This window comes from Puntigrus tetrazona, chromosome 15, assembly GCF_018831695.1.
Source record: "Puntigrus tetrazona isolate hp1 chromosome 15, ASM1883169v1, whole genome shotgun sequence".
Taxonomy (NCBI): Eukaryota; Metazoa; Chordata; class Actinopteri; order Cypriniformes; family Cyprinidae; genus Puntigrus; species Puntigrus tetrazona.
Window position 1 is genome coordinate 9,765,226 of NC_056713.1, and position 26,907 is coordinate 9,792,132.

Below are 26,907 nucleotides of genomic sequence, written 5' to 3' on the forward strand. Positions count from 1 at the left end.
TTGAGAAAGAAAAACAACTTTACTTGAAACATAAGCATAAATAATGATTTTAAAAGATTGATTTCATTTTATACAAAAATAATACAATGTGGACAGAATCACATTTTGTATAAATCCAGCATAAAACAGGAGAATAATCCAGCACTGTAACTTCAGGTCAACTGGCAGCGGGAACACAGTCAACAACATTAAAAACAAACATTGAAGTGACCTTTTGACAAGTTTTCAAACTCTACATGGGGACGTGTGCACTAGTTTCCTCAAATTTACCAAAATGTTTTAAAGTTATGAAATTGTGGACATAAATGCCAGCAAATGTGTAAAAAGTCACAATGCTTCCTGGTAGTTCAGAGTGGCGTGAGCGGGTAATACTGTTTAAAATGGCGAATGGGCTCAATTTCCCAACTTTTATGAAATTCCTACTGATAACCATTCGGCCGTCCAGTTTGACAGGACACTCTTTTCCCGTATCTCCGTGACACTGACAGTTTGATTGTAAGTCAATATTTAGATTAGAAAGGCACGTCATGATTCACGGCCGCTCCTGTCGATATCGCAAAGATGGTGAGCAGCTATGCGGATGGAGTTATCTGTCTCTGAATCGACCGTATCTTAAATCCACTACTTCTGTCCTGGCACAGAAAGATGACTCTTATCTATCAGACGACGTTAATGCTAATAGTCAACATTGACATTAGCGTCTATGTTAAAACCAGGATTGCAGGAAGATCGATAGGTTTTTGAATGTGCTTTAACATTTATCTTGCTTCATCAAAGTAGTCTGAAATTGCATATTCCGATACATCATATACCTGTCGCGTAGATTGTCACATCGTGAATCACAGTTTAGACAGATAAAACAGCATGGACAATCGAATATTTACATCCTTCATGCTAACGGCGTAATAATTGCTTGTATTTACATTCAACTGTACAGATCTCACGGAAGACGTCTTTGCATCAGTTACACTTTGCAGTAAGTCCTGCGGATGCTTCTAACATTGGCTGATTGTCACTGGATGCGCACAACTCCATCGTAATGTCTTCACTGAGCACAGGTCTTCCTTCTCCTTGTATCCGTAGCTTTGTCTTGGTTTGTTCTTCAGGATCACTCGTGTTCCTCAATGCGTTTTGTCCATCACTGAGAAGTGAAATACTGTCACTAAAGTGTGTTTCCTTGTTGATCGAACAACCTAACAGTGTCCGTTCTCGTCGGCCCTGCATCCCGTGGTGTATTGACTAACCGCTCATCCGCACTTATTATGGGGTTTCCACGGATACGGGAGCGGTGAAGGGGAATGGAGGTGGAGGTGTTCTCGTCAGGTGCTCACCAGGCCTGAAGCGGACACTGCAAAATAAAGACAGAAAGAGGAAAACGCTCGCATAAGTATTCTGTATGAGCTCTGAATTTTCCTTATCAGCCACACCTGACCAAATATACACCTCTTCTTTGAGCATTCTTTCCCATTGTACCCAACTTTTCTGATATTGTTTGGGTGTTTTTGCTCTTTCTTTGGAGAGAGAAACAGGTGACCCTGCTGTGACCCGCTGCCCGACAAACAGCTTCACCTGATAAAGGTGCCGGCCAGCTGCTCAGACTACACTCATTAGATGCAGGTCTCTAAACGGAGGTGAGTTTTTGTGGTGGAAAGCTCAGCAAACAGGAGGGTTATAAAGAGCGAGTGTGGTTTGTAATGTCCCCCTGAGCGCCCACTGCACCGCCCAGTCCAAATACAGCAGGCTGATAAGAGTTTGAAATTGCTCTCTTGGTCCTGGGGGATTGAGGAAACGCATACCTGACATTGTTTCCATTTACCTCACACAGGTGAGATTAAATTAAATTTAAGACTGAATTAAAGACATGCTGACAGGGGTGCACATGTTGGTAGGAAGTTCAAGCCGTCAGGATCGGTGGTGTGGCAGCGTGGGAAAATAGGCTGACTGCGAACCGCATTTCAGGCTAGAGCGGGCAGAGAGCAGGGGAAAAGGGAAGAGTGTAATTACTGCATACACTCCCATCCACGACAGGGGAGCCGAAGGAGCGTGATATGGCTTTGATTAACAGTGAGGATCATTTTCTGAACGCGCTGCTAAACTGGACTCAGAAGTGACTTTGCATTCAGAGTATAGAAAGCAGGAAAATATAAAGAAAGAAAGTGGGGAAAAAATTAAATAAATAAAAAAAAAAAAAAAAAAAAAAAAAAAAATATATATATATATATATATATATATATATATATATAGAGAGAGAGAGAGAGAGAGAATAATAAATAAATAATAATAAAAAATAGAAAATAAGTTATAAAAGTATATAGAAAATAAAAACAATATCTAAAATAAACTAAATTAATTATTAAATGTAGGCCTATTTCACTGAAAGAAAGAAAGAAAGAAAGAAAGAAAAAGAAAGAAAGAAAGAAAGAAAGAAAGAAAGAAAACAAATGACAAAGAAAGGGAAAGGCGGTTCAATCAATCATGCCGTGCTCAGGCTTGGATCACGGGTGACTGATTGGTCAAGCTGTTCAAAGGAAATAGGAATTCTGAGGAGTATCCACACGTTGACTCGCTTCACTGATTGAGATGTGCAACAAACCCGGCCAAACAAAAGACAGTGAAGCTGATTGGGTTTGTGCACAGATATTTAGCCCGCTCTGGAAATCTTACACTTGTTATAAAAATGCTAGTGATTAAAAGTGGTTTAGACCACTGCCTGAAAGCAATATTTTGAGCTTCGTGAAACATACATTAACATTAAAATTTACTGAGAGCATCTGTAACACCCTTTTACCTTAATATAATTTTGCCTTATTTTGTAAATATAAAATGTACAATCCACTTACTAGTATGCTGAGACTGATTGTGGATTAAAATGTAAATATTTTAGATTTAGTAGCATCTGCCCTATTGAAAAATTAATATCCTAAAATGTATATTTAAAATGTTAAGTACACTACAAATAAATTATCATGTACTTAATTACTCTGCAATGGTACTTTTGGTATACTAAACTGGTATACTGGTATAGTCTGTGAAATTGTAACAAAAAATCCTTGTTACATGTTACTTATTATTATAATAACAATAAATTATGCATAATTACATGCTACTAACCCTAAGCTAAACCCTAATCCTAACTCTAACAATATAGTAAGTACATGTAGTTAAATTACTTAGTACTTAAATGTATAATTACACTGTAACAAGGACACCCTAAAATAAAGTGTAACCCACATTATTTTGTACTTAATGCACTTTAGGTCTGCAGACGTTTTGCTAAAATCCAAATAAAGACATACTGAAATATATTTGATTCTGCCCTAGTGAAACTACTGCAAGCATACTTTATACACTTTAAAACCTTGCATTTAAAAACTGATATTATTAGATCATTCAATCCTCATAGTAGTGATATTATAACACTTTTAGGCTTAATGTTAAGAAATGTCCATTGTGCACAAGAAGAACTCTTGAAGAAGCTTAATTATAATTTTCATATCAGCCTCAAACGATGTCAGTAAATATTTAAACAGATCTGAACTATACTTAGCATGAAATTAATTTATTTTCATAATATTCCTTTTAACCCACTAAATAAAGCTCTGTTGGAGAGGATTCAAGAAACGTTGAAGATGTTTTAGTTTCCACTGACTTCCATAGTGGGGAAAAAATACTGTGGAAGTCAATGGTGACCCAAAAACAGCCTACTTACAAACTTTCTTCAAAATGTCTTCAGCAGAACAAAGAAACTCATGTACTACTCGAGAGCAAGTAAATTACAGAATTTCATTTTTGGGTGAACCATTTCTTTAATGCACGTTGGTGAACGTTATGGATGACTAACCTGTTTGCTGGAGGACATTGAGCTCAGCGTACTGAGGCTGTTGCCGTCTGTCACCACCATGGCAGGGGGAAACCGAGACGAGTGAGAATACTGGGGCGGCTCCTGCTTGTGTGGGTACACTGTGAAGATAACAAACAGAGGGTCAATCGAAAGTCTTGAAAATGATTTTATCTTGACCACATAAGTAGATGGTGGACTGACTGTGTGAGTGTGAGACAGAGGCCATGAAGGGCTGCTGGCTCATGTGGCCAGATGACTGTTGCATGAGCTGCTGGTGTGAGACGTTCAGCTGCTGCGAGAACTGCACCGGCTGCAATGCTGCCAGACTGCCTGCGACGCTGTTGATGACAGGAACCGTCTGAGCCTGCGACGTGTTCAAACCTGGATGCAAGAACAATGATGTGTCACATGAGGAATGCATGAAGAATCGGAGACGGAAAGCAAGGTGGTTGGACAACTCACTTTGCGCGATGGCCATGACTCCAGAAAGGGGCATTATGAGGTTGGGGGCCTGTTGATGCATGTGGTGAGATGCATGGATGTTGGTCAGGGTGCTGACTGGAGGAAGACCTCCACCTGATACTGAGATCTGTGAAGAAAATGCACCAGTAGAATGACTCGAATGCTTCTGTCACAACTGTTTCAACTGTACTCTTATCTTAAGAAGGTATCGGAGCCCTGACGGAGACGCAGAGCTTTATTTGAATAAGCCGAGTTGAGGGGAGGCCATGCTCAGACAACCGTCTGACTGCTCAGATAAGCTGCTGTCATACTCCCTTCCTCCTACGCTGACTTCCGCATCCCGTTGACAGAAACGCACCCTAAACCATGATGAATTTGACCTGTGGTTAAACCCAGCCTTGCCAGAAAAATTAATGCATAGAAAATGGTCTTGAAACAAAAAGCTACATGAGCATCTCGCCCAACTCAAACATTAGTATTCAGATAAGCAACTCAACTGAGCGCCGGTGTCACTCAACCGACAGAGAACAAGCACAACTCCACCCTTCCCCTCCTCTGCGGGGCATTTAATCAATACAAACAGAATGTTTCTTTGTCAGGTTTGTTGGCACAGCCATGGCCGTGCCCCTTTCTCACTACCACCAGCTAACATTTGCTATGATTGGCCTGCAGTGCACTGTGGGCCAAGGCCTACTGTCTGCTTCTGGGTTTAGCACAATGCAGTGCTTGTAAGCACACTTTGGGTGTAGGTAATATTTGTGTCAAGAGCAGATGTGGTGTTATCTTATCAGAAGCACTCACCATCTTGGCGTCAGGTGACAGGAGGCTGTGGCTGGGGTCCAGGCCCCCAGGAGAGACCTGCTGTAACACTGACTGGCTGGTTGACATGGCATTGGTGCTATGGTGGTTGATCGTTGTGGAGGAACTGACTTCACCAGGACCTTGCTGGCTGTACCGGACACCTGTTGAGGGAAAAAGCAATAAAGAAAATGGTCAGAATTATTTTCCTGACCCGTCTCCCGTCTGTATCTGTTGGTCGTAGACAAGTTAGGGACGAGCAAACAAACTGGGGCCTCTGCACCTGGTCCCTGAATGGTCAAGGACATTCAAATGTGTGCATGTGGGTTGTCTGCAGCTCTAAAAACTACGTTGAACTGACCTTCAAACCTTTATGGGAATAATATACGTCAGGGTCCAAACCTTCTCCTGGAGGGCCACTTTCCAGCTCAGAAGAAATCACACATTAAGGTCTTCTAGATTACCAGAAACCTCCAGGGAGGTGTGTTGGCCCTCCAGGAGCAGGACTGGACCCTGACGTATATTATTCCCATAAAGGTTTGAAGGTCAGTTCAACGTAGTTTTTAGTGACATGTGAAATAATGCTTTATAAAGAATTAATGCTTTAATTCTCTGTTGTATCTTCTGTTTCATTGCTTGACCATTCTGGGCCACATGAATCCAGCCTATTGAATGGATATTAACAGGGTAAACATTACTCAATTAATGCTAATATTAGACACACATGATCTGTGAACTAAGATGACGGCATGGCTAAATGAAATTCTGTAATGAAAAAAAAAAATATTTGTGTATATACTCTTTTCCCTGAGTGATGCAGCAAACAAAAAGCCAAATGACTAGCAAAACAGGAAAAAATAATAGAAATGTCTTATAACAGATCAATTTATCTCTCTGTCATCTTTCATTGTGCAGGAGAACTCTGCAGATGCAACTTTGTCCCCCTTTGCACACTTGTGGTATTGCCAGCTCTCAACAGTATCTTGTAAACACCAGCACAGCACAATAAAGCACTCCATTGGGCCTACAACCTGCTCAGCACACAATGGGCCAGCAACCATAAACAGTCTTTACTTTACTACCGCGCACCCACTAAAAGTGTCAGGGAGAGAGAAGGCTATTGTCTGACTCCGTCATGCATTCACTCGGACTACAGGGATCTCCTCTCACGCGCAGTCATTTAGGTCTGTGCTGTCTGGTCCACGCTGAGCAGCAGGAGGGCTCTGTTTCTCAGGGAACCAGGAACCAAAATACAACCTCTGAGAATGCAACATAAAAGTTACATGGAATGGTATCATAAACTACGTCTTAATTACGCTATTCAGAAAAGCAACCAATGCTGATTGCAATATAGACAATGTACAAGGTCATCAGCTGATGCGATATTCTCAAAATAGCTAAATATTGACTGATCAGTCACCCAGGGTTGTGCTTCCTAAAGGTATTGTTTACAAACTATGGTTGCAAGTTCAAATTAATGACAGAACAGTTGTTGCTTGTTTTTGGCAAACGCACTCCTGAACAATGCTTTGGTCTGTCACTTCTTATGAATCTGTTTCCTTTTGGTTAACAATGCGCTTTGTAATCTCCCTTTGGTATAGCTAAATGGAGACGTAAATGCAAAAATTGCTGCCTTGGTTAACCTTGGTTAAAGGGCAGAGGGCGGTGGGAAATCCTAAAGGGGAGTGGTAGCAGTAGACTTGAGCAGGTCTTAAAAGGTTCAGCTCTCCCTGGGACACATGTAATATCAAAGCCTTGCTCTTCATCCCCAGGCAGTGCTCATTATAGCATTGCCGCATATGAGAGGCCTCCTGGGTCTTAGCAGGACGTACGTGGCCTTTCAGCCTTTCCTTGTCCCCCAACAGACCAAGCAAAGACAGTTGAACTCTTCTGTCCTCTACTTGTCCTTTGCTATTACATTCAGGGGAGGGGCCATATTACTTAAGGGCCAAACTTTTTGGCTTCCTTGCTCGCGGGGTGAGTCTCAAATAAAAGATTATTTAGTTTCAAAGATTAATAGCTATAGTTTTAGTGCTGATGACAACTGCTCCAACACATTTTACCTAGATAGGATCAAAGATCATTTTGGAAGCGGTTTGCTTTCCCAGCGGCACCACAACACAAACACGGGGAAGATCACAGCCGGCCCCCAAAAGCACATATCGGTTGACCTTTCAGCAGCGGTGAAATGGCCTGTCTGTTATCAACAGGCCAAACCAGAATCAATAAAAAAGTAGTCTCTCTCTGATCTGACCTAGTAACGACCTTTTTAACAAAACCTGTGTTGCGTAGGTCCCAAGAGGGGGGCTGAGACCGGGAATCACCCGGTACCCTCCATACCTTTAGCAGAAGGGGCTCATCAGTCCTGTCTGGCCCAAAAAGAGCCAATAGTCCAGCGGACAGCTCCTGCTGTTCTGCTCAGAGCCCAGCCACTGCCTCTATAAAGGTGAGAGGGGCTTGGAGTTGTCCCTCCCCCTGGCCCAGCAGAGATAAATGAACCTCGGTTACAGTCATGACAGTCTTCTAATATGGCACAGACAATAGGATTCCCTGCTGGGAGAGGGTAAAGAGATCAGGGAAGAGAGGAGTCCCTTATCAAAGGCCTGGGAGATGTAGTAGCCAAGGATTTTAATTGTCAATTAAGCATGCATAATACAGGCCGTGCCCTAGCAACGTGATGAGGAATCCTGCTGTGCCATTCTTGTCAGGCCAGCTTCTGACACCAAAAAACAGCTGATGCTGCTGGCAGGGACACCTTGTAAGTCCCTCAACCAAGAGCATGGAAGAGAGGACCGACCCCATCCCGTTCCTCCCCCTTCCTATCCAAATGAACACCCAACCTGAGGTCACTGACTGGTCAGGTGTGCAGAGGGAAACACCACACGCAAACAGACAAGCCACTCATTGCCGTACCACAGGCCCAGAAACAAGCAACACACCCACAGCAAAAGCACTCAGACTCAAACATGAAAGAGCAACAATAGGTAATAAGCTGGTTGAGTCAAAGAGTGTGCTACTTTTACTGCCCAACTCTTGCCATATCAAACTTAAGTCAATAAATCTTTCTGGGAATACAATTCGTTAGATAACAGAGGAGTGGGACCTGCAGTAAACCACAGTGACTCTACAGGTAAAACCATGCCTCGAGAGTGAGCTGAGCCGCATGACCTAAAGATGACCCTAAGTCCCGTCCAAGGGTGGCTGCTCTTTGTGTCTCACTCTTGCCTGCTGACTTCAGTAGAGCTGAGATTGCAGGTACAATGCAGATTGTTCTTGGTGTGTGTTTCAAAGCTGGGAATAACAATGCCATTTGCTCAGTTCACTCTGTCACTCTCATTGATCACTGCCGCTTTCCCTCTGATCTCATCAACTACGTCATCTCTTCTTCGACCAATGAAATGATGATGAAGACTGTCCCAATTAGCTTGCCAGACTATAGCATCAAAACTGCCAACGATTGTATTTTAAAAGCCACATTCACAGGCTTATAAGAACATATACTGTACATATGCATGAAATTACAATAAACGTGTCATTACCTTGCATCTTACTTGGTGGGGAGTTGCTGGTTTGCGGGTGATGCGGGGAACTGTGTGTAAGAAGGGAGTTCAGATTGTGTGTTGGCCCACTATAGGCATCCATAGCCAGTTTTTGTCTAAAGGCCTCTTCCTTTCTCCTGTTGGCAAACCAGTTGTAGACTCGCACCTCTGTGACCAGGTTGGAGCCAAGCCCGTGAGCTTTAGAAGGTGATACTCCTCTCTGGAGGCATTCGGCACTAAATATAGCAAAGACAAACATATTAGCATAACAAGGATGAAAGTGAGGAAATATTTTTGACATTCTAAGCAAGTCCATCTGTACCGGTTGCACTCCTCCACCAGTGCCTCCCTCTCCTCTTTGCTGGGGTTCTTCTGTCGTTCGTAAGCCTGGTAAAGGATCTGTTGGGATGCAGGCCCCCATTTGAAGCGGTTGCGTCTCAGTTTCTTGCATGCAGGTTCAACGCCAGCATCGTCCCCTGACTGTGCCATGCCCTGCCCAGGCTGACTGAACTCAGAGAAAAAAAGTAGCACCTGATCCTGGTTGGCTTTGTCGGACATGTTGCTGACAGAGCCTTGCGAGGCCTGGTTGAATTCTGAAACATAAAAGTGAGGGATTTTAGCGTTGCTTGCAAAATTTTCAGGGCGTGACATTACACCACCTGCGATAACCTTCGACCCTTGGCCATAATTTTATATGATTGTACTCTTTCTATGTCATAGAGTTTTTTATAACAACATAAATACAAAATGGGTGACAAAGGTGATGCAAGAAGAAAAATAAATTATCTATAGAAATGTAAAATTGCATCATTTCGGAATAAAATTAATGTTTTTTAGTTTTATTCTTTTAGAAAAGGTTGCTTGATGCTGTTCGGTTGCATTCAACTGAACCAGAAAATTTAACGGGCCTATTCAAACCGTAAAGCAGAATGCTGTCACATGCAGCAAGAAACACAAATATTAACTTACGCCGCAAGATCTCCCGCTGTTTCCTGACATACCAGGTGTAGAGCGCGGCGCGTTTCTGCGTTTTCATAGGCGTGCCTTTATTCAGGTGCTGCGACAGGTGCGACTGATTGAGGCCTGTCACATCCACCACCTCGCGCTGAGGGATATTGTGCTGCTGCATGTAGCCTTTGATCATGCGGGCCGCGCGCCACGGGTCCTCCCTGAAAAGAGCGGAAACATAAGACACGGCACTCTCGTTTTATGCGATCTTATTAGTCTTGCTTTTATTTCCCGGTTTCGCTTATTTCACATTTATGATAGCGTTTTTGTAATCTGTTTAAGAAGCTAAGCCCTGTACGCGCGGGCAATTGTTCCCAGAGCTAATAAACAATCGTTCATCAGTGTATTCAATAGGTTGTAAATAATTCCAAAGGTTAAAGACTTCATTGCGTGCGCGCGATTCAACGTTGATTTAATTACAAAAGAACAAGTCAGAGACAAGTGAAGGACTTAACGGTAGCTCATATTGTTCGCCGAGACAATTATAAAGCCATTTCAAAACTAAATAACTGCTCGATCCTAAAAGTGCAACGTAAAGTCGTTTCAGAGAGAAGGAGAAAATATTGCACGAGTCGAAAATGTAGTTTAAATTAGTGAACGAATTTGAGGCGACTTTTAAGAGTCTCGTCTAGGCTAAAAGTAGCTTAATAAAAAGTGTATACGGTATTACGAAATTAGCTTCAAAATAATATTTTTCGATACAACGTGATGTTTTATTCATTATAGCTACTTAATAAATAAATAAATAAATATATATATATATATATATAAAATATATATATATGAAATAAATAAAGACAGAATTACTAGGAAACATCTGAGAGCGGCTATGATTAAATTTGCTGTTAATTCAACAAAAATTGTATCTATTAGCCTAACAATTATATTCCTGATAATGTTAGCCTAGCGTATATGAAGCGGTGTAATGTTTATTATTAGTTAACTTAAAAAAACAAAAACATAATAATACGATAATAATAATAAAAGCGAACAGGGCACTGTCGAAAAAAGCGGCTATAGTATTGAGGAAGGCTGCATTAAAACGAAAGCAGGCTTACCATGTTTTAGTTCAGGCTAAACGTCAGCTCCTGAAATCTGTCCGGACGGTTTGATTTGGAGACTGACAAGACATATGTCTGCGAGCGAACCCGGTTTATAACTTTCGACAATGAATAACTAGATCTCCATTCACGCTAATCATTCGTCAATGTGTGTCTTTCAGTTGATGATTTATAGGATAAAATTAATAACTCGGCTCCACGTGCTTCGGTTTTGATTTTTCGCCTTTATTTCTCGTGACGTCGACGCCGCTGCGCGCATTAGAAATATGCTGAATTCTAAAAAAAAGTGTAAAAGTATTAGTATTTGCGCAAGTCTGTTTTTTTAACAAACAATATTAAGATGTTTATTCTGATAATATGATAGCGACAGTTAAAAAAATGATCGCTAATATGTTTACGCGGCCCAAAATAAACAGCTCTCGTAAGAAATCGACGCGCGCGTTTTTATTTTCTTTCGCCCGTGCAGAGGTGGTTAATAATAAATAGGTCTTCTTTAGCTGATATATCTCTAAGCTAAAGAAATAACTCGCGTAGATAATTAGTAACCAGAACGCGAAAAGAGGAAACGCCGGCGCGTGCTTTTAAAATTGTAAACACCGGTAAGTGGATGCATCTTTTCATAATAATCATCACTTCGTTTCCGTGATTGCAGGCAAACCTCGTGCCGTTGAAACTACGACTATCTATTCAACCTGTCGCATTAATTTGCTATTTATACTAAACGTTATGGGTTTTCAAAACTTCAGTCAGCACGATTAGCCTAAATTAAAAGTAGCTAGTACACTATTTTTTTAAAAATAGAGATAGTTTGATTTTCGAAGGTAGCAATTAAACTTTGTTAATTTCTATTTAGCTTAAAGGATCTGTTTAGAGCACAGCGTGTTAGTTTTAGCTATATGAGCACGTTTTCATATTCTCGTTAAGTTTCCCTCAAGGCCTATTTAATCCCAATGGCAGAAGTAGCTGCCGGTCAAACGGGATAAACCTCACGGGCCTTAAACCGTCAGCTCCTCGCTTTTTTTTTTCGTTTGATCATAAAGGGGCAGACACTTACGCCAGCATCCGCTCGATTTCTGCCCTCTGCTCCGCCGCTTCCTCTGTGTTTTGAGACTGCAGCTCTTTCAGTATCGGCGGCGTATCGTAATCGTCCCCGTCCTCTGAGCCCTCATCCCCCGATAACTTCCCTTTCCCGTGTCCGTTGGTCAGCGTGTGAAACACCGGCTTTGTATCCGCGTCGGAGAGCTTGGAGCCGGAGGGGGACATCCGCAGACCGTCCAGTTTAACTCCAAACGCGCTCGGGCTCGGGTCCAGGTCCTCCAGCGCCTGCAGGAGCACGTCTTTGGTGACCCCGGAGTCCAGCAAGGCGCTCAGGAGCTCCTGTTGCAGGGACGTCAGCTTAGAGACCATTTTCGCGAACATCTAAATGTCCGGCGCGCAGGGAGGTACAAGAGAGGGAAATGCTGCGTGAGAAAGTTCCCCTCCTCACGCCTCCTGTGAGCTCCTCCGAAGACACCTGCTCCGAGAAGTTAGGCCACTTCCCTGTCGGACTGGACGATATAACTTGCCATGATGCTTCCAGAGGGCAGGCGATATAAAATATGGTAATGAGTGGGAGGCTGCTGAGGGCCTTTATGCAAATAAGCTGTCCTGGGCCATATTGACTGTTTACACACTGCCTGTTATCAGCTCAACTCTCAAGAACTTTGGACTTTGTCGACTTTGGTTAGTGCACGCTATAATAATAATAATAATAATAATAATAATAATAATAAAGTTTAGACCTATACGAATATTTATGAAATGTAGCTGTAGGCAAGCATAAATTCCACTGGGAATAATCTAATCATGTTTTATATATGCTTAATAACATTTAAACAAAATGCAACTTGAATAAATTATTAAATTGCTAATTTATATCTGTTCTTAATCAGTCTGTGTTTTTCTTAACATATAGGGATCGTGACAAAGTATAGAGCCTAACCAAAAATCTAACCAAATTTCTTTACATTTATTTCAAGATGCAATTTTTTCGCCTGCAAATACGATAAAACTTTATTTCTATCTGTTGCCTGCTGACATGAATTGAAATAAAACTAGTTTTTTTTTTTGTTTGTTTGCATGCTTTTATTAATCAGAGCACTTTTCAAACAATAGACGCACATTGCAATTACAGTTTTTGTTTGTTTTGATTTTGTTATTCGTGCTTTTGCGTGTTTATTCGTTTACTTAATTAAACCTAAGCAAAACGTATTTGAGCCACATGGAGACCGGAGAAGTAATTATCGAAGATCAGCTAACAAATCGTTTCAAACAGCTAAACTATTCATCCAACAACAAAAAAAAAAGAAGAAGAAGAAGCTTGAGTGTTGCAGTTAGCAAACAATATCTAGACCATATTAACAAAATGCTAAAATGCCTTAGTCTTAGTTGGTTTTTGGTCAGCTCAAGTACATCACACACCCATTGAAACCTACGGAGATATGATCAACTTAAGCTTACGATGCTTACGGGAAAGGCAACTCTGCTCAGTTAACCGGATATAAAAGTGTTTAGGATACGTTTCTCCCGTTACATCTTAAAATGGTGATTTTTCATGATGCATCTCTAACCATTTGCGCTATGAAACATTCAGATGACTAGCACAAAACTGCAAGTCATGCATGCACCGGCAGGGACAGTGTGAATGTGTGTGTGCTGCAGGCTTGTGGAGCAGTTGGAAGGGCACTAACGGTGCATGCAAATACTCATTTACAGCCTGTCTGCTGCCAGGTGCCCGAGACTCACAGTAACTGACGCCCGCTGGTTAGTAATCCCCAAAGTCTGTGGAAGGAGTAGTGGAGAAAGTTCTTACGAAGAGGCTGATACTTGAATATAGACTGGATGTTTGTTAATGAAAAGGCAGATCATTTTCTTTTGCATTAAAGTTATAGGCCGTGTGTTGGTGCTTCCCTGATTTGTATTTTATTTTATCCTCTTAAGACCTGAGAAAAAAAAGCTTTAGGGACAAAAATGGTTTTACGTTGTTTAGAGCAATGCGTGCATTTATTTTAAATTATATTTCATCCATAAGTTGTATGTAAAAACAATGAAAAGACACGGATGAACATGCATAGGAAAGCAATTTTTTCACCAATACATTTTTGGTTTTTTTTTGTTTACCAAACTTTGTATTAATATGTTTCTCAACTATGTTATAACCGAATTATTCGATATGCCATGTGCGAAATGTGTGTAAAATGATCATAAACAGGTCTCTCGTTAAATACAATGTATCTATAAACAAATTAATTTGCATATTAATGTGTTTTTGGGCCAACATTTCATGAAAAAAGTAATAATGGGAGTAATAACTGACATATTTTTTAGTATAATATATAATATGTATAATGGGAGTAATAATGAGAGTGTAATAATGGGAGTAATAATTTCATAAAAAATATATAATATTTCACAGAATACTGAAATTAAATATCTTTCCCTAATCATTTGTCGTGTCTCCCAAAATGCATCAGTCCTGGTATCCTCATATGATCAACATCCTGTTTAGTAACAGAAAGTCATTTTCCTGAGAGGTCGATTTATGACACGCAGGTTAAAAATTCGACAGATTTAAATGACAATTACGAAGTATTTTCATATCACATATTAAATGAATTTCAGACATTTTTGAAGACCGTGGAGAGGGAGTGGTCACGCCGAAACATCCAATCATTTGGTATCTCTGAAAAGCCCTGACGCTCTGTACAGGACGTCCTTAAAACCGTGACATGTATAGTCTCTGAGAAACTCACTGAAATATAAAGTCCTCATATGAGGATGCAGGGTCTTAATATGGTTATACCTTCAAAATAAAGCTTCTATATTGGTATTAATGGTTCCAAGATGAAAGTTAACATCTATGGAACCTCATTACGCAAAAGGTTCTTCAAGTGCGACTTTTTTATCGTTTTAAAATGTTCTTCACACGGCGAACCTGTTCTTATGCCAATTGTTCGCTGCATTCTTTTTCACGACAGTTTAAGACGAAACTGTTGGGTTAGATGAAAATGTGATTTCTGATCTGCCTTTTCAAAAGCAAGTCGAATCCGGTTTAAGTCAGTTATTGGTGAGTGTGAATGGAATGAAGCAAGAGGTTTTAGGTTAACTTTGAGCATTGCAGGTTGACCCAAACTGTGCTTGGCAGCCATTTGGATGTGTGACCCTCCTCCGCCCTCAGCCTCCCTCCATCACAGTCTGGGGCACAGAGCGGAACGCTTGGAAACTTTTTGGGCGAAAAGGGCAGAGAAGGTATGGTGTGTGTGTGAGATTCAGCAGCCGCTGATCATGTCTCGTTCCACACAGTAACCCGGACCTTACCCCCAGCGTGCACCCTCCGACCGTTCCACTCTACTGAAGAGCTTGTTTTTCTTTTGAAGCAACTAACCTGTTGTCTCATTCTGGTTATTTGGTTAAGTATGTATTTAAAAGGATCAAATCTGGCAGTAATATCAAATACATCTTTTAAGAAAATATAGAGTTCAATAAAAATATAAATATTGTGCAGTATCATATATCTTTTCTATTTAATATATTTAATATTTAATATATTTTAAAATGCAAAGCTGAATTTTCAGCATCATTGCTCATGTTTTCATTGTCACACGATCCTTCAGAAATAGTTCTAATATGCTGATTTGGTGCTAAAAAATATTTTTATTGTTATTAACGCATTTAATTCTAATGATGAATAGAAAATTTAAAAGAACAGCATTTATTTGAAATAAAAACCTATTGCCACTTTTTATTTTATTGCTTATTTTATATTGTATTTGTCCTTGCTAAATAAAAACAATGAGTTTTATAAACGAAAAAAGTAGAAGTAGCAAAAGAAAAACAACTGCTCCCAACACTGAATTTTTCATTATATCTTTCAATATATCTTCATATTCTTAATGAATATATGCTTTTAAAATGGCTTATATGCACTTGAAGAACAAAACGTATATTTAACCAAAAATCTAAAATATTTAATTCAGTGTAAAACACTTCAGCGAGCTATTGTTGAGCGAGGCTAATATTCTGATACGAGACTCATCAGCTGATATAATACCTGGAAGCAGCCGATGGAGGAGCTGTTACTGTGAAAAGTTCAGCGAAGCGTGAGCGCTGCTGATTAAGAGCCCAGAAGATCTGATTGGATCAGAGTTTCCACCGAATGCAAATGAAGCTTTGATCTGTCCGAGAGGAAAGTTGCCAGCCCTCGCTTGCGCCCCGATCAGTTTTGCATTTGACGTTTCTCCTGAAAACGCAGAAACAAAAATACAACTAATAATCTGCGGCAGACAATTAGGCTACGAAAGCAATGTCAGAGAGGACTTTTGGGAAATCTCGATCTTTCTCGCGTGAGACTAAATGCGAAATAGATGTGAAAGCGGACTAAAATGCCTTAAGCCTAACACACAGCAGTTCAGATAAGGGGGTTCTCCTCCCTCTCCACAAACACAGCCTGTGATTGGCCGTATTGATGTCCAGCGAGGCTCTCTCGGTCTCGGGCCTTGACCGACTGACAGACGCGCTGTTGGCTCAGTCAACACACACTAGAGAGTAAGTGCGTGCACTTTTCTTGAATGGTGCCCGGGACACGAAAGCCTCTTTGTTGTGTTTATTCTTACAAGCGCTAGACGTGTGTGTGTGGAGTGACTCAAATGCCTTTATTGGTTGAGACCTGTCCCGGTCGCGCTGGCTTTGAGCTCGCTCGGTGACTTGAAAATATACGTATTCAAATACTGATTCGCCGGAGTGACTCGTGACCGCGAGTCTGATTCTTTCTCGTGGGCGAAAGCGACAGGTGTTAGGAATCAGATCCTTTCGAGCAGATGAAAGCGTACGCATCTCTGAGACAATAAGAAGAATTGCTCTGAAGATAAGTGAGTGAGGTTGGGTTGGGAGGCGTCTGCATGGGGAAACCCGGTCTCAGTTCGGGGTCAGGATGGCCTCTTTAGCTCCTCATCAGGGCTTCATGACCCCGTGCGCACACCTCCCTTTCCTTTTTAGCCTGTCCCACTGCAATTCTGAATCATTACATCAGCTTTAGAGCAGCGCTCGCAAGGTTTTACTTGTAATTCCCTGCGGTTTGTGCTATTAAACACGCTCTACTCCTACTCTTGATTGTTACGCGGCACCGTGAGGCCATCTCTGTATCTTTAGATGCGGCGAAAGCTTTCGAGAGCGGAGCTACCTGTTTAAGGTATAGGTGGTGAATTTCTAGAAAGGCTCCAAACTATCTACCATTCCCCTACGTCTTGTGTTATGGCTAATGGTTTACGATCAGTTTGCCACTTGCTAGGGGCACCAGACAGGGCTGTCTCTCTATTAGACAGAATAAAGATATAAAGGGTGTATCAATCAGGCTGGTTTCAGCATCACCTGAATTATCTATACAAGCCACTATTTGATTCATTTAGATTTATCTCAGGGTACAATATTCACTTTCATTAAATCGGAAGCACTACCTTTCGGTCATTTTAATACTGAATATTTAAGTGACTTCCCCTTTAAATGGGCAAAATCTGGGTTTGCTTATCTTGGGATTAATGTGTAACTGATTGGAATAAATTATGGAAACTACATTTTTTCCCCGTTTGCTCGTCCTTTTAAATATGAAGAGACAGTGAGGAAAAAATCCATACTTTATTGTTCTATTAAAGTTTGGTGACAGAGCTACAAATTTTTTTGGGAAAGGGGAAACTATAAAAAAAAAAATACTCATCATAGTTCACTCATCAACACAACTAAAGATGCTTATTTTATTTCTAGATTTTATTTTTTTTTACACAAATGTCTCTGGACTCTCGAACACAGTGGCTGGTAAATGATGGTTCTAATCTAATCGTGGTTATAAACGATTCGATAAATTGCTACTTGTGGCAAGAACATGTATCCTTTATAGGTGGATAAAACCCTTCCCCCCTCTGTGACACAATGGTAGAGAGGGGGTTTAATAGTTTTGCCTCATGAAAGGCTGGCAGCCGGACTCTGGATCATATACAGAGGTCCAGAATGCATGGTCGTCTTTTATAGATCACTTGCCTCCAGATCTGAAAAAAAAAGGTTTTGTGTGTCACTTAGGGTTTTTTGGGTTGTCAGATTCTCTCTTTTTAGAGCTGGGCTCAAATATTAAATAAAGAAGAGTCTGGGTGTTTTAAATGAGATGTTTTCATTATTTCATCTCTCATGCTACTAGAGCTAATATCTAGTATACGTCTAAGGAAATATACTCTGGATTTTTTTTGTGACCTCCTAAATTGTGGCTCGCTAGTCACCAGTATCAACACGTTTTTATTTATGTTTTTAATTTGATTATTAATTTCTCCTCTATTTATTCTGGGTTATTGTTTATTTGTATTGTATATTCATTATGCTAATAATAAACACAAACGGCTACAAAACATTCCTCGATTTTTATAATGTCATGGTTTCATCTGCAAGCATGTCTCCTCATATATTTATATGACTGGTATCAGTTTTTAACCCTGAAGAGACGGACTTACTGTTGTTACGTTTGAGGTCCTAGATGTCCAATTATGTAAATGATATTATATTTTTCCAAATTAACCTCTTATTTGACCTTCAAATTGAAATGTAATTATGTCATTTGTCCAGTAGGCAGACATTTTCTAAATTTGAACTATTATTATTATAAAGTCATTATATTTCTGCTGTCTTTTAAAGCCAAATTGTAGAAAAATATGATAACCCTTAACAAGCTCTCATTAATAAACTTAACTTATCGTATTAACTTACAATAAGCTGTACATTTGTTACAGTATATATGTATATATATATATATATATTATTAATGTACTTGTAAATGTTTAAATAAATATTAAAATGAATAAATTCTTTAGAAATGTTTTTCATTTTTAGTTCATGTCATTTATGTCATTTAGTTCATGTATATATATTAAGTGTTACTTTCACAGACCACTTTCTTTACCGTAAACTTAGTTATATTTTATATTTTAAGTAAAAAATATATATATTTCTGATGGCAAATGTATGCATTTTTATGAATCTATAATGCTTCTTCTTTTTTTGGATTTTTCTTTTGCTTTTTGGGAGCCGAGAAAAAAAAAGGATTTGTTGCAGTTTAAATTTTTCTCTCTAAATGTTTACCCAACTCTTCGGAAAAATCCCTGGAAATGTGAAAAGGCTGCATTATTATTAAAGTCTTTTACCCAGCCCCAGACGTCTATGGGGTCAAACGCCCTCAAGAGACCCGGCACTTTGCAGCGGATAGTTCAAGCTGTCTGGAAACTAATCGGCACAGCCGCAGCTCAGCAGTTTCGGCGGCGGAGAGAGTCCTGTCCACCTGACCAGAGCCGGCCGATTCATCAGACAGCTGGCGCTCAGGTTAATAGCTCGCGAATATTCAAACTGAATGACTCCGAGAAAACAAATGACCCAAAAACACACATGCAGACACACTGAGGCATGAAAGCGGGGAAAAAAGACGCCAACCAAATCCCATTTCGTCCTCCAGCCTAGAGGTGCACATCAACGATAGCGAAAGGTCACGCGAGACAAATGTGTTAGCTCGGCTTTTGTTTGCTGTGAGCGGTTGGAGGACATTCGCTTTCCAGATTGTGACTTTATCCACTTCCAGCTTCGGCAGCGGCCTTTGGAATGAGGATGGTAGCATAAATCAGGTCTGTGTGTCATAAATGAAACTCAAACTGAAAGAAAAGGAGATGTGTTTAGTCTGCCAACACCCTGCCACTCCTAAACATTCCAGCCGTGAGGCCAAGGTGTGTGTGTGTGTGTGTGTGATGTAGTCATTAGTGTTCCAGTGTAATGCGTTTGATTTTGATTTGCATGTTTAGCTCGCTGTTTCCAAACTTTCAGTAGTCTGCTGGAGTTTGAGTGTTTTTTTACACACTGACTGTTTCGTGGCGCAGTCTGTTAAAGTTTCACTCACTAGTGCCACCCAGAGGTCAGAAAGAAAAACTATCAGTTGACAGATAATAGGCATATAATGTAAATGGGGGGAAGTGGTTATTGCATGTATATGATGTTATAATTCTTTACATTTATTTTTCGTTTAACTAAAGAATAAAACTATTTCTTGGGGGGACAATTATATTTTGAAGTTTGCATCCAAGTATTATTTTAGGATTATTTTATAGCATTTATTATTATTTTGAAATGGCATTAGTTTTACGTTTTCAGTATGCTGTTTTCTTTTAGTTCATATTTTATTAATTTTGTTTTGTTTCAGCTTAAAAATTTAATTTCAGCAACAATTTTCACTCAGACATTGCTAGTGATAACACATTCAAATTAATGTGAAAATTTTAAGTAAGACCGAAACAGAATTTATTTATTTATTCAACCGATCATACTCCAATGATCTTTATTTACAACTTAAAAAAAAAAATAAAAATTAGTAGTGTAGTTGCCATGAAAGCATTTTAAATGAAGTTCATGTTTATTTTTTTTCTCCATCTAATATTTATATTGTATTTTATGTTAGATAAAATAAACTAAAAATGGTGTAGAAACTATTTTCATTCTTGAATTTCAAAAATAATCAACAAGAATGATTTTGTTTGTTTGGTGCTTTGTAAAATATACTTTCATTTATCTCCAATTGCAACTCGGAAACATCATTTTTGGTCAGCAATAACAACTCTGGCATTTAGCAATTTATACAAAGATGCATTAAAATGCAGTTCATAAATACATTGACTTAAATGTGCCTCTTCTATGATCAGAAGGGTTTTTTTCTGAATTAAAATAAATTTTGATATTTTAGGGGTGGAGACTTGAAGTCACAAATCTTGGGGTGATATTATAACGAAGACAGAAGCCTGCATGATTTAAGGCCTCACTCTGCCTAACTGTGGGACAAGTTATTGGATTCACCTTAAATCCTGAATTCAGGCCTATTTTCTCCTACGACCGGATCTCCAGATCTTTTCAGAGACGTACTGAAATCAGGTGGATGTCTCCACCTCCCAGCAGCCACCCAGCATACACACGCAATTAAACATTCAAAGGCAATTACCTGCATGGGTTCCTCTGTGATTATGGCTCGGTTTGGAGCTGCTTCATTAATGCGGCGGCACGCAGGGCGGCCATGAGAAGCGAAACGCTCTTACCAAAAACCTGCAAAGCAAACACAGGCTTTTCACAGAAATACGCTTCAGGGCCTTTCAATTAGGCTCATTTGAGAGACGCTAATTAAAAACAATCTGATTTATTACTTCATTACTGCAAGTGTTTATGTAATCTGCGTAGACAAGCCCCAAAAGTGACGAAAAGGTAACGTTCGGATATTGGCCAAAACTGCTTAATCCATTTATTTATGTCAGTTTATTCAATTTAAATGCGATGTGAGCGGTCTGAAGGCTGACGGGTAAATATCACCCTTAAAGTAAATATTGAAGAAAAGTTCAGAACGATGCTTTTACAGCCTCCTCCAGCGAAGGACACTGAACCGTCAACTGTACGGCCTTCTGTCGTTTACAGGCAGTAATGTCATAGCCTACTTTTATGACGATGTAAAAGGCATGCAACTTTTATATCTTTTCACCTTCAAGATCTGCTCAAGGACACCCAGCGTTTTTACACCACCACTTAGCACCTCCCTAACTTTATTTAACGGTATGGTTTTCCAAAGAAAGAGCCGCAGTTTGTATCCCTCTATGACTCTAAATTGAATATTTGGCATCTACAGGCTTTTCCAACAGTTATCTCATTTATGCAGTTTGTCACGATATAAACCTTGGGTCTTGTGGTTTGTTCTCATTGCACCTAATAACTGCGCAGCTAAACCGAAACGCCAGAAGTGTCAAGATTTTTCTTTTCTGTCAGCAAATTGTCATCCTGTTCTGACGGCAGCAGTAGCGCGTTATCTATTTCCTCTTTATTTAATTTTTTCCAGCTGTTAATGAATAACATATAAGGTAAGGAATCAGCACATTTCCCTCTAGCTCAGACACCAATCAATGTTGTTGTGGCCTGTGTAAGACAGATCTAAATGGACGTATTGTTTTATGCGCTTCACTGTAAACTGTCCACAGCAGTATCCGGCCATTTCTGAAACACAGTACATGGTAACTAATGAGGAAGGATAAGGTACTAGTTAACAGTAGTACATCTTTTTGAACACAGCTTTCGCTAAACATTATTGTTTTTAATATTTAGAAATTAACCTAACTGAAATTTATTTTAATCTAAATTCATTTACATTTATTTTAATTTAATTTAAATTAATTTAATTTAATTTAATGTTTAATACATTTAATAATTCATTTACTTTAATTTTATATTAAATAATTAATAATTTATTTAATATTTTACTAACACAATAAAAACATTAAACAAATAATAATTAATACAAATAAAAGTAATACATTAAAATGAATTCATGACAGAACAAACTAATCACAGTTATTTTGTTCAGCTGAAAGTCATTTTACAGTACACTTAATAAGAGATAAGCAGAAAAAGATAAACACACAGACAATACTTTGATTACATATATATTCTAAAAACAGTAATGTCTGTATACTTATACATTTGCCTTTAAATATCAGAAATAGAAAGCCCCGTTTTGAAACAAGCAGATTATGTGCTGATAATCAATCATAGTAGTTTGTCCTCACTATGGAAGTCAATGGGGACTGTTTGGTTATTCAAAAACATTTATTTTGTTATCATTTTTTTAACTTACATAGGTTTTGAACAACATGAAGGTGAGTGAATGAGTACATTTTCATTTTGAAGTGAACTATTCTTTTAAGGATAGGTGTTATATAGCACTTAAAAGTGTTTCTCTATGATCGTGAGCCAATGAAACACTTTTAGTGCTATTTAGTGTGCAAAATGAATATGGAAAGCGGATCATAAAGTTTTGAAGAATTCTGTAAAAAGCACAAGCTGAGACTGAGAGACTTGTACTTGACAAGTTACCATAACGGAGATTAATAAATGAAATTTACTGAATCGAACAACACACTTGAATTTTGAGACAAATCTATGTATTTTGAGGGGCTATGGAATCACCTACAAAAACAGTGCATCATGATTAATCACATCCAAAATAAAAGCTTTTGTTTATCAAATATATGTGTACTGTGTATATTTATTATGTATACACAAGTACACACACATGCTTATATTAAATATATTTATATTAGTGCTGTCAAATTAATTGCATTGTATATATAATTTATATATAGAGCACACACAAATATATTGTCTAAACAAAAACTTTTATTTTGGATGCAATTAATGGTTTGACATCACTAAAAAGCACATCTGATCTCAGACAACACAAGCAGGTTTCATTACTGTAGTCAGGATGGTAAGTGTATCTGTTTGACATGTTCTTTCAATGCCCCCCTAAGATCTCAGTCTTGTGCAAATACCTGGCAAAATGCCACCTAATGTTAAACCCAAAGTTATCCATTATTTCATGAGTAAAGAGAAACACTTCACACTCAATCAACCATGGCGTCTGTCCTGACATCCCGAAACACCTTCGCTCCCTTCGCCATCATCTCACATGGATTCATTTACCACTTTACCCCTAATGTCCTGCCCCGTAAAAACCAAAAAAAGTGCTTAAAACAGATGGGTGTTTTCGCGGCAGCGCCTAAAGTGAGAAAGAATCGATCGGACCTTATCAAAGTGAGAATATTTGGACAGTCTTGTTGTGCTCGATGTCGTCTCTAAGGTGCTGGTGGGCCCAGACCGGCCCCCCCCCTTTTCAGAGTGGACTCTGCTTTTTGTCCCTTTGCCTCTCCGTCTCCACGGTCCTGTGCTCCTCCGCTAATTAATTCATCTGCACATCTCCTTTCCTCAGCCAGCACATTAACCCTGACCACTGGAGCCATCCTCATGGAAAAACGGTCCCTCTCCAAGCATGGAGAGGCGCATCGGATTGACCTTTCCACCTCGGCCCCCCTCTCGACCCCTGGCTCTGAGTCTCAGCCCATCTGCATTTCAACACAGTACCAGCGCATACACTCAACCTCCCGCTCCTCACTCACTCACTGACTCCCGCCGGCCACGACACATTGTCAACCAGCCCACGGGGGGCTCAAAAACGGCCCTCCTGGGTGCCCCGACCGCATGCCATCAAACCGTTCACTACATTTAGGAATGAAGATGCTTGGATGATTGCCGTGTTTACGAATGAGGGAATGAAACTGAGAGCCACTGACTCGTTCACCTCCCAGACTGATTTTGCGCTGCGTCCCAAACCCCCTGCTGAGAGACATTTAGTGGTTTGATAACAGATGATTCATCAGCAAATTATTCTAACGAGCCCAATCTTTCAGTAAATCATAGACATACAACACAATCAATGCAATTGCCGAATGAACGATTCTTCTGATTCTACGGATCTTTTAGGGAATCAAAGACGAAGCACAATGGGCGCCGATTGCCAGATGAGCGCAAGTGCAGTCTTTTAATGATTCATATACGGTTCGATCCATGAAAAACAATTAGCATTTCTGAAATGTCCACACAATGAAGACACCACAAAATGACAAGAAATTGTTTTGTGTCAATGTAATCAATGTAATTATTTTTCTACCGCGTGTTTTGGTATTTTCGCCAACATGTGCATTACTAGCATTAATAGTTTAATCAGAACTTGTATTCCGTTATGATATAGTCATTACATAAATAATACACAGAGGGTCGAACCTAATCAATGTCATCCCTGTTACCCGTGTCAAAACCTGTTAAAAGTAAAACTGAATGATTTCAGACTAATTAGCTCATTTCTAGCAGTCAAGTTCACAAAAGCACATATCGTACACTTTTATTTGATTATATTAAATTTAAGAAATAATTGTTTTAAAATAGCAAGATTAGCATTGCATGATGGCCACATAAAGCTTCAGAGAGAAACAATTTTTTATATTTTATAGAAAAGATTGGCAAAAACATTGCTTAATGACGAGACTATGTTTAGAAAAATTTGATTTTTATATAATTTTGCAAATTAAAAGTCCTGCTGAAGCGTAGTGATGGACAGGCCAAAAAACAATACAATATTTAAATGACTCTTTTGTGTAACATTAATTGAAAATAACACAGTATTGTTATGTTTTAAAATTGCACACTTGTTGTTATATTAAATCTATGTTTGATTTTTTCTTAGGGACACAAAAGGCAAGAATTTTGTGGAATGCACCATAAAAAGCACGTCGCATGCAGTTTTATTCCTGAATAAATGACTCTTATGAGCCTGAAAAAAAATTCTTATGAGTTTATTTTACTGAACCAAAACCATGACTGCTGTGAACTAACTTTAGTGAATCAAATACGTATAACTGGATCCTTCTGGTTGCTGAATGGTTGTTTGCATGACAATGTGCATTACAACAAAAACAAAAAATCAAGGGGACGGAGCGAGGAGGCCCTGCCGTCGATAAGCGTGGAACGCGACGCGGGTTTCTCAGGAACACTCATAAAGAGTTGCGCCGCTTTACAACCCCATTGCTCAACATCACATGCCTGGAGAGAAGGGATATTACCTGAGATAAGGTGAGCGGGATCAAGCTTGGCACCAATCTGACCTCTCCCTCTATTCCTCCTCGCACACACAAAATCAGAGAGTGGGACATTTTCAGACCTCCCAGGGCTTTCTGAAAGACATTAAAAGTCAGGCACTGATGAATAGCAGCTATGTGATACGTTCGCTAAAACAAGCTCCTTCTCTCTGAACCTCTCACCTCGGGTCTTTAACGGCGTCTTGCTGGAAAGCAGTCGAGGGCAAGACGTTTTGCCGAAATCAAAGAGGATCAGTGTGGCACCGCAAGGACTGTGTCACTTGTAGATTCTATAAATCATGTCTCGGTGATAAGCTAATTGCCTTATCCTTGACAGCAGCTCACCGAGAAAGCAATAAAGGGGCAGGATTACAAGATGTAGAACCATAAAGAGCCGGCCGGCGGTGGAGAAAGAGGGAAGGAGAATGATGAAAGACTGGGAATTGAGAGAAAGGCACAATAGGAAACTAACGTTAAGAGTAAAATGGGAGAAGAGGATCTTCAAACCTGATAAAATGCATGAGTTGAGGCATTAAGTAATGCTGTTGGGAGAGTCTAGGAGATTCAGGAAGCGACTATTCCTTCCTGGTTGAGTGTGGAATAAAGGGCAAGAGGACGACAACTTTCCATCAAGAGCGTTGCGGCCTCATAAAAGACTGTGCAGCACCTTTACCCCGTTTCCTCTAGAGTATCACTGACACTGGTGAAAAAGATCGCAATAAACTTCATTTCTTCAAAGGTCTGGCCTCTGTCGGATTTTTGATGCGTCTTACACTCATCAAGACTCTATTTATTTGATCTAAAACACAGCAAAACCAGCGATTTTTATCGCGATACATGAAAAGTCGGTCATCATTCACTCACCCTCGAGTAGATCCAGATCTGAATTTCTTCTCAAAAAAATCGTACAGATTTAGATCTACTCAACGGTGATAGATCAGCATTTCTGGGTAAACTATAGCCTTGATACTTGATATATTTTAACGTCATTTATTTCCGCGATAATAAAACTTAGACCGCTACTCTTTTTCCTGTTTATCATACATGAGTGTTATTACTTTGGAATGTGGAGGGAACATGAGATGAAAAAAATCACTCTGAATGAACTACTTCTCTCCATGTGAAACACAAAATGGGACTAAATGACTATTAGCAACACTGAAAAACGTAACATGTTGCATTATGGGTATAAGGGTATATCTCTCCTGCGTTCAGTGGTGTTTAAGGGTCCGGTGTGTAAATGTTCAGCCTGACTGCCTCAGACATTTCCTGCATTGCTTTGTTAAGCCCCATGGCTGCCGCTCAATTTAGAGCAAAGCTATTAGAACAAACTGCTCTTGGGGGCACAAAGGTAGATCGGGCATGACGTTACGAAGCTAATCGTCTAAATGTCCGCTGCGCAAGGACAAACTTTGAAGAACAGGGACAATTGATCCAAAACGAAAGAGAGGATCTTAAGGAGTTTGTGAATTCAAATAAAAGCTGTTCTTTGAACTTTCTGTTTCGCATGAATAATTGCATACTGTTTCCAGCTGTTTTCAACACTGATATTAATAAGAAATGTTTAGAAAAGCAAATCATATTAGAATGATTTCTGAAGAATCGCGTGAAACCGAAGACTAGAGTCATGACACCGAAAAGTCAGC

The 26,907-nt window shown here is 39.6% G+C and overlaps 1 protein-coding gene and 1 long non-coding RNA gene across 4 annotated transcripts; both read right to left on the reverse strand.

Annotated features, from left to right (window-relative positions):
* On the reverse strand, window positions 1–12,460 carry hnf1ba (HNF1 homeobox Ba). 3 transcript variants are annotated; one of them, XM_043259803.1, is made up of 9 exons: window positions 11,764–12,452; window positions 9,610–9,809; window positions 8,963–9,233; window positions 8,641–8,876; window positions 5,105–5,265; window positions 4,304–4,430; window positions 4,043–4,222; window positions 3,842–3,960; window positions 1–1,348 (listed from the first exon to the last, which is right to left on the reverse strand). In XM_043259803.1, the coding sequence occupies exons 1-9, from the start codon at window positions 12,126–12,128 to the stop codon at window positions 1,328–1,330; spliced, it is 1,680 nt and encodes a 559-aa protein (XP_043115738.1). In that variant the 5' UTR covers window positions 12,129–12,452; the 3' UTR covers window positions 1–1,327. The 3 variants fall into 3 exon arrangements, with proteins under 3 accessions (XP_043115738.1, XP_043115737.1, XP_043115739.1); XM_043259802.1 differs by having other exon boundaries at window positions 4,043–4,430; window positions 11,764–12,460; XM_043259804.1 differs by lacking the exon at window positions 11,764–12,452 and adding an exon at window positions 10,707–11,710 and having other exon boundaries at window positions 4,043–4,430.
* A 3,046-nt stretch (window positions 12,461–15,506) lies between these two features.
* On the reverse strand, window positions 15,507–25,950 carry LOC122359357. The gene is made up of 4 exons (XR_006252698.1): window positions 25,445–25,950; window positions 25,247–25,357; window positions 20,755–20,855; window positions 15,507–15,987 (listed from the first exon to the last, which is right to left on the reverse strand). It is a non-coding gene; the product is annotated as an uncharacterized LOC122359357 (long non-coding RNA).
* Between the last annotated feature and the right edge of the window lie 957 nt (window positions 25,951–26,907).

Bases quoted from the DNA above. Each gene is read 5' to 3' on its own strand.
- hnf1ba (XM_043259802.1), bottom strand. From the start codon at position 12,128: ATGTTCGCGAAAATGGTCTCTAAGCTGACGTCCCTGCAACAGGAGCTC. The intron at 8,877-8,962 runs GTACAGATGGAC...TGCTATATTTAG, and splicing joins CTGGTGGAGGAGTGCAACCG to TGCCGAATGCCTCCAGAGAG. The intron at 3,961-4,042 runs GTCAGTCCACCA...TTATCTTCACAG, and splicing joins CTCTGTCTCACACTCACACA to TGTACCCACACAAGCAGGAG.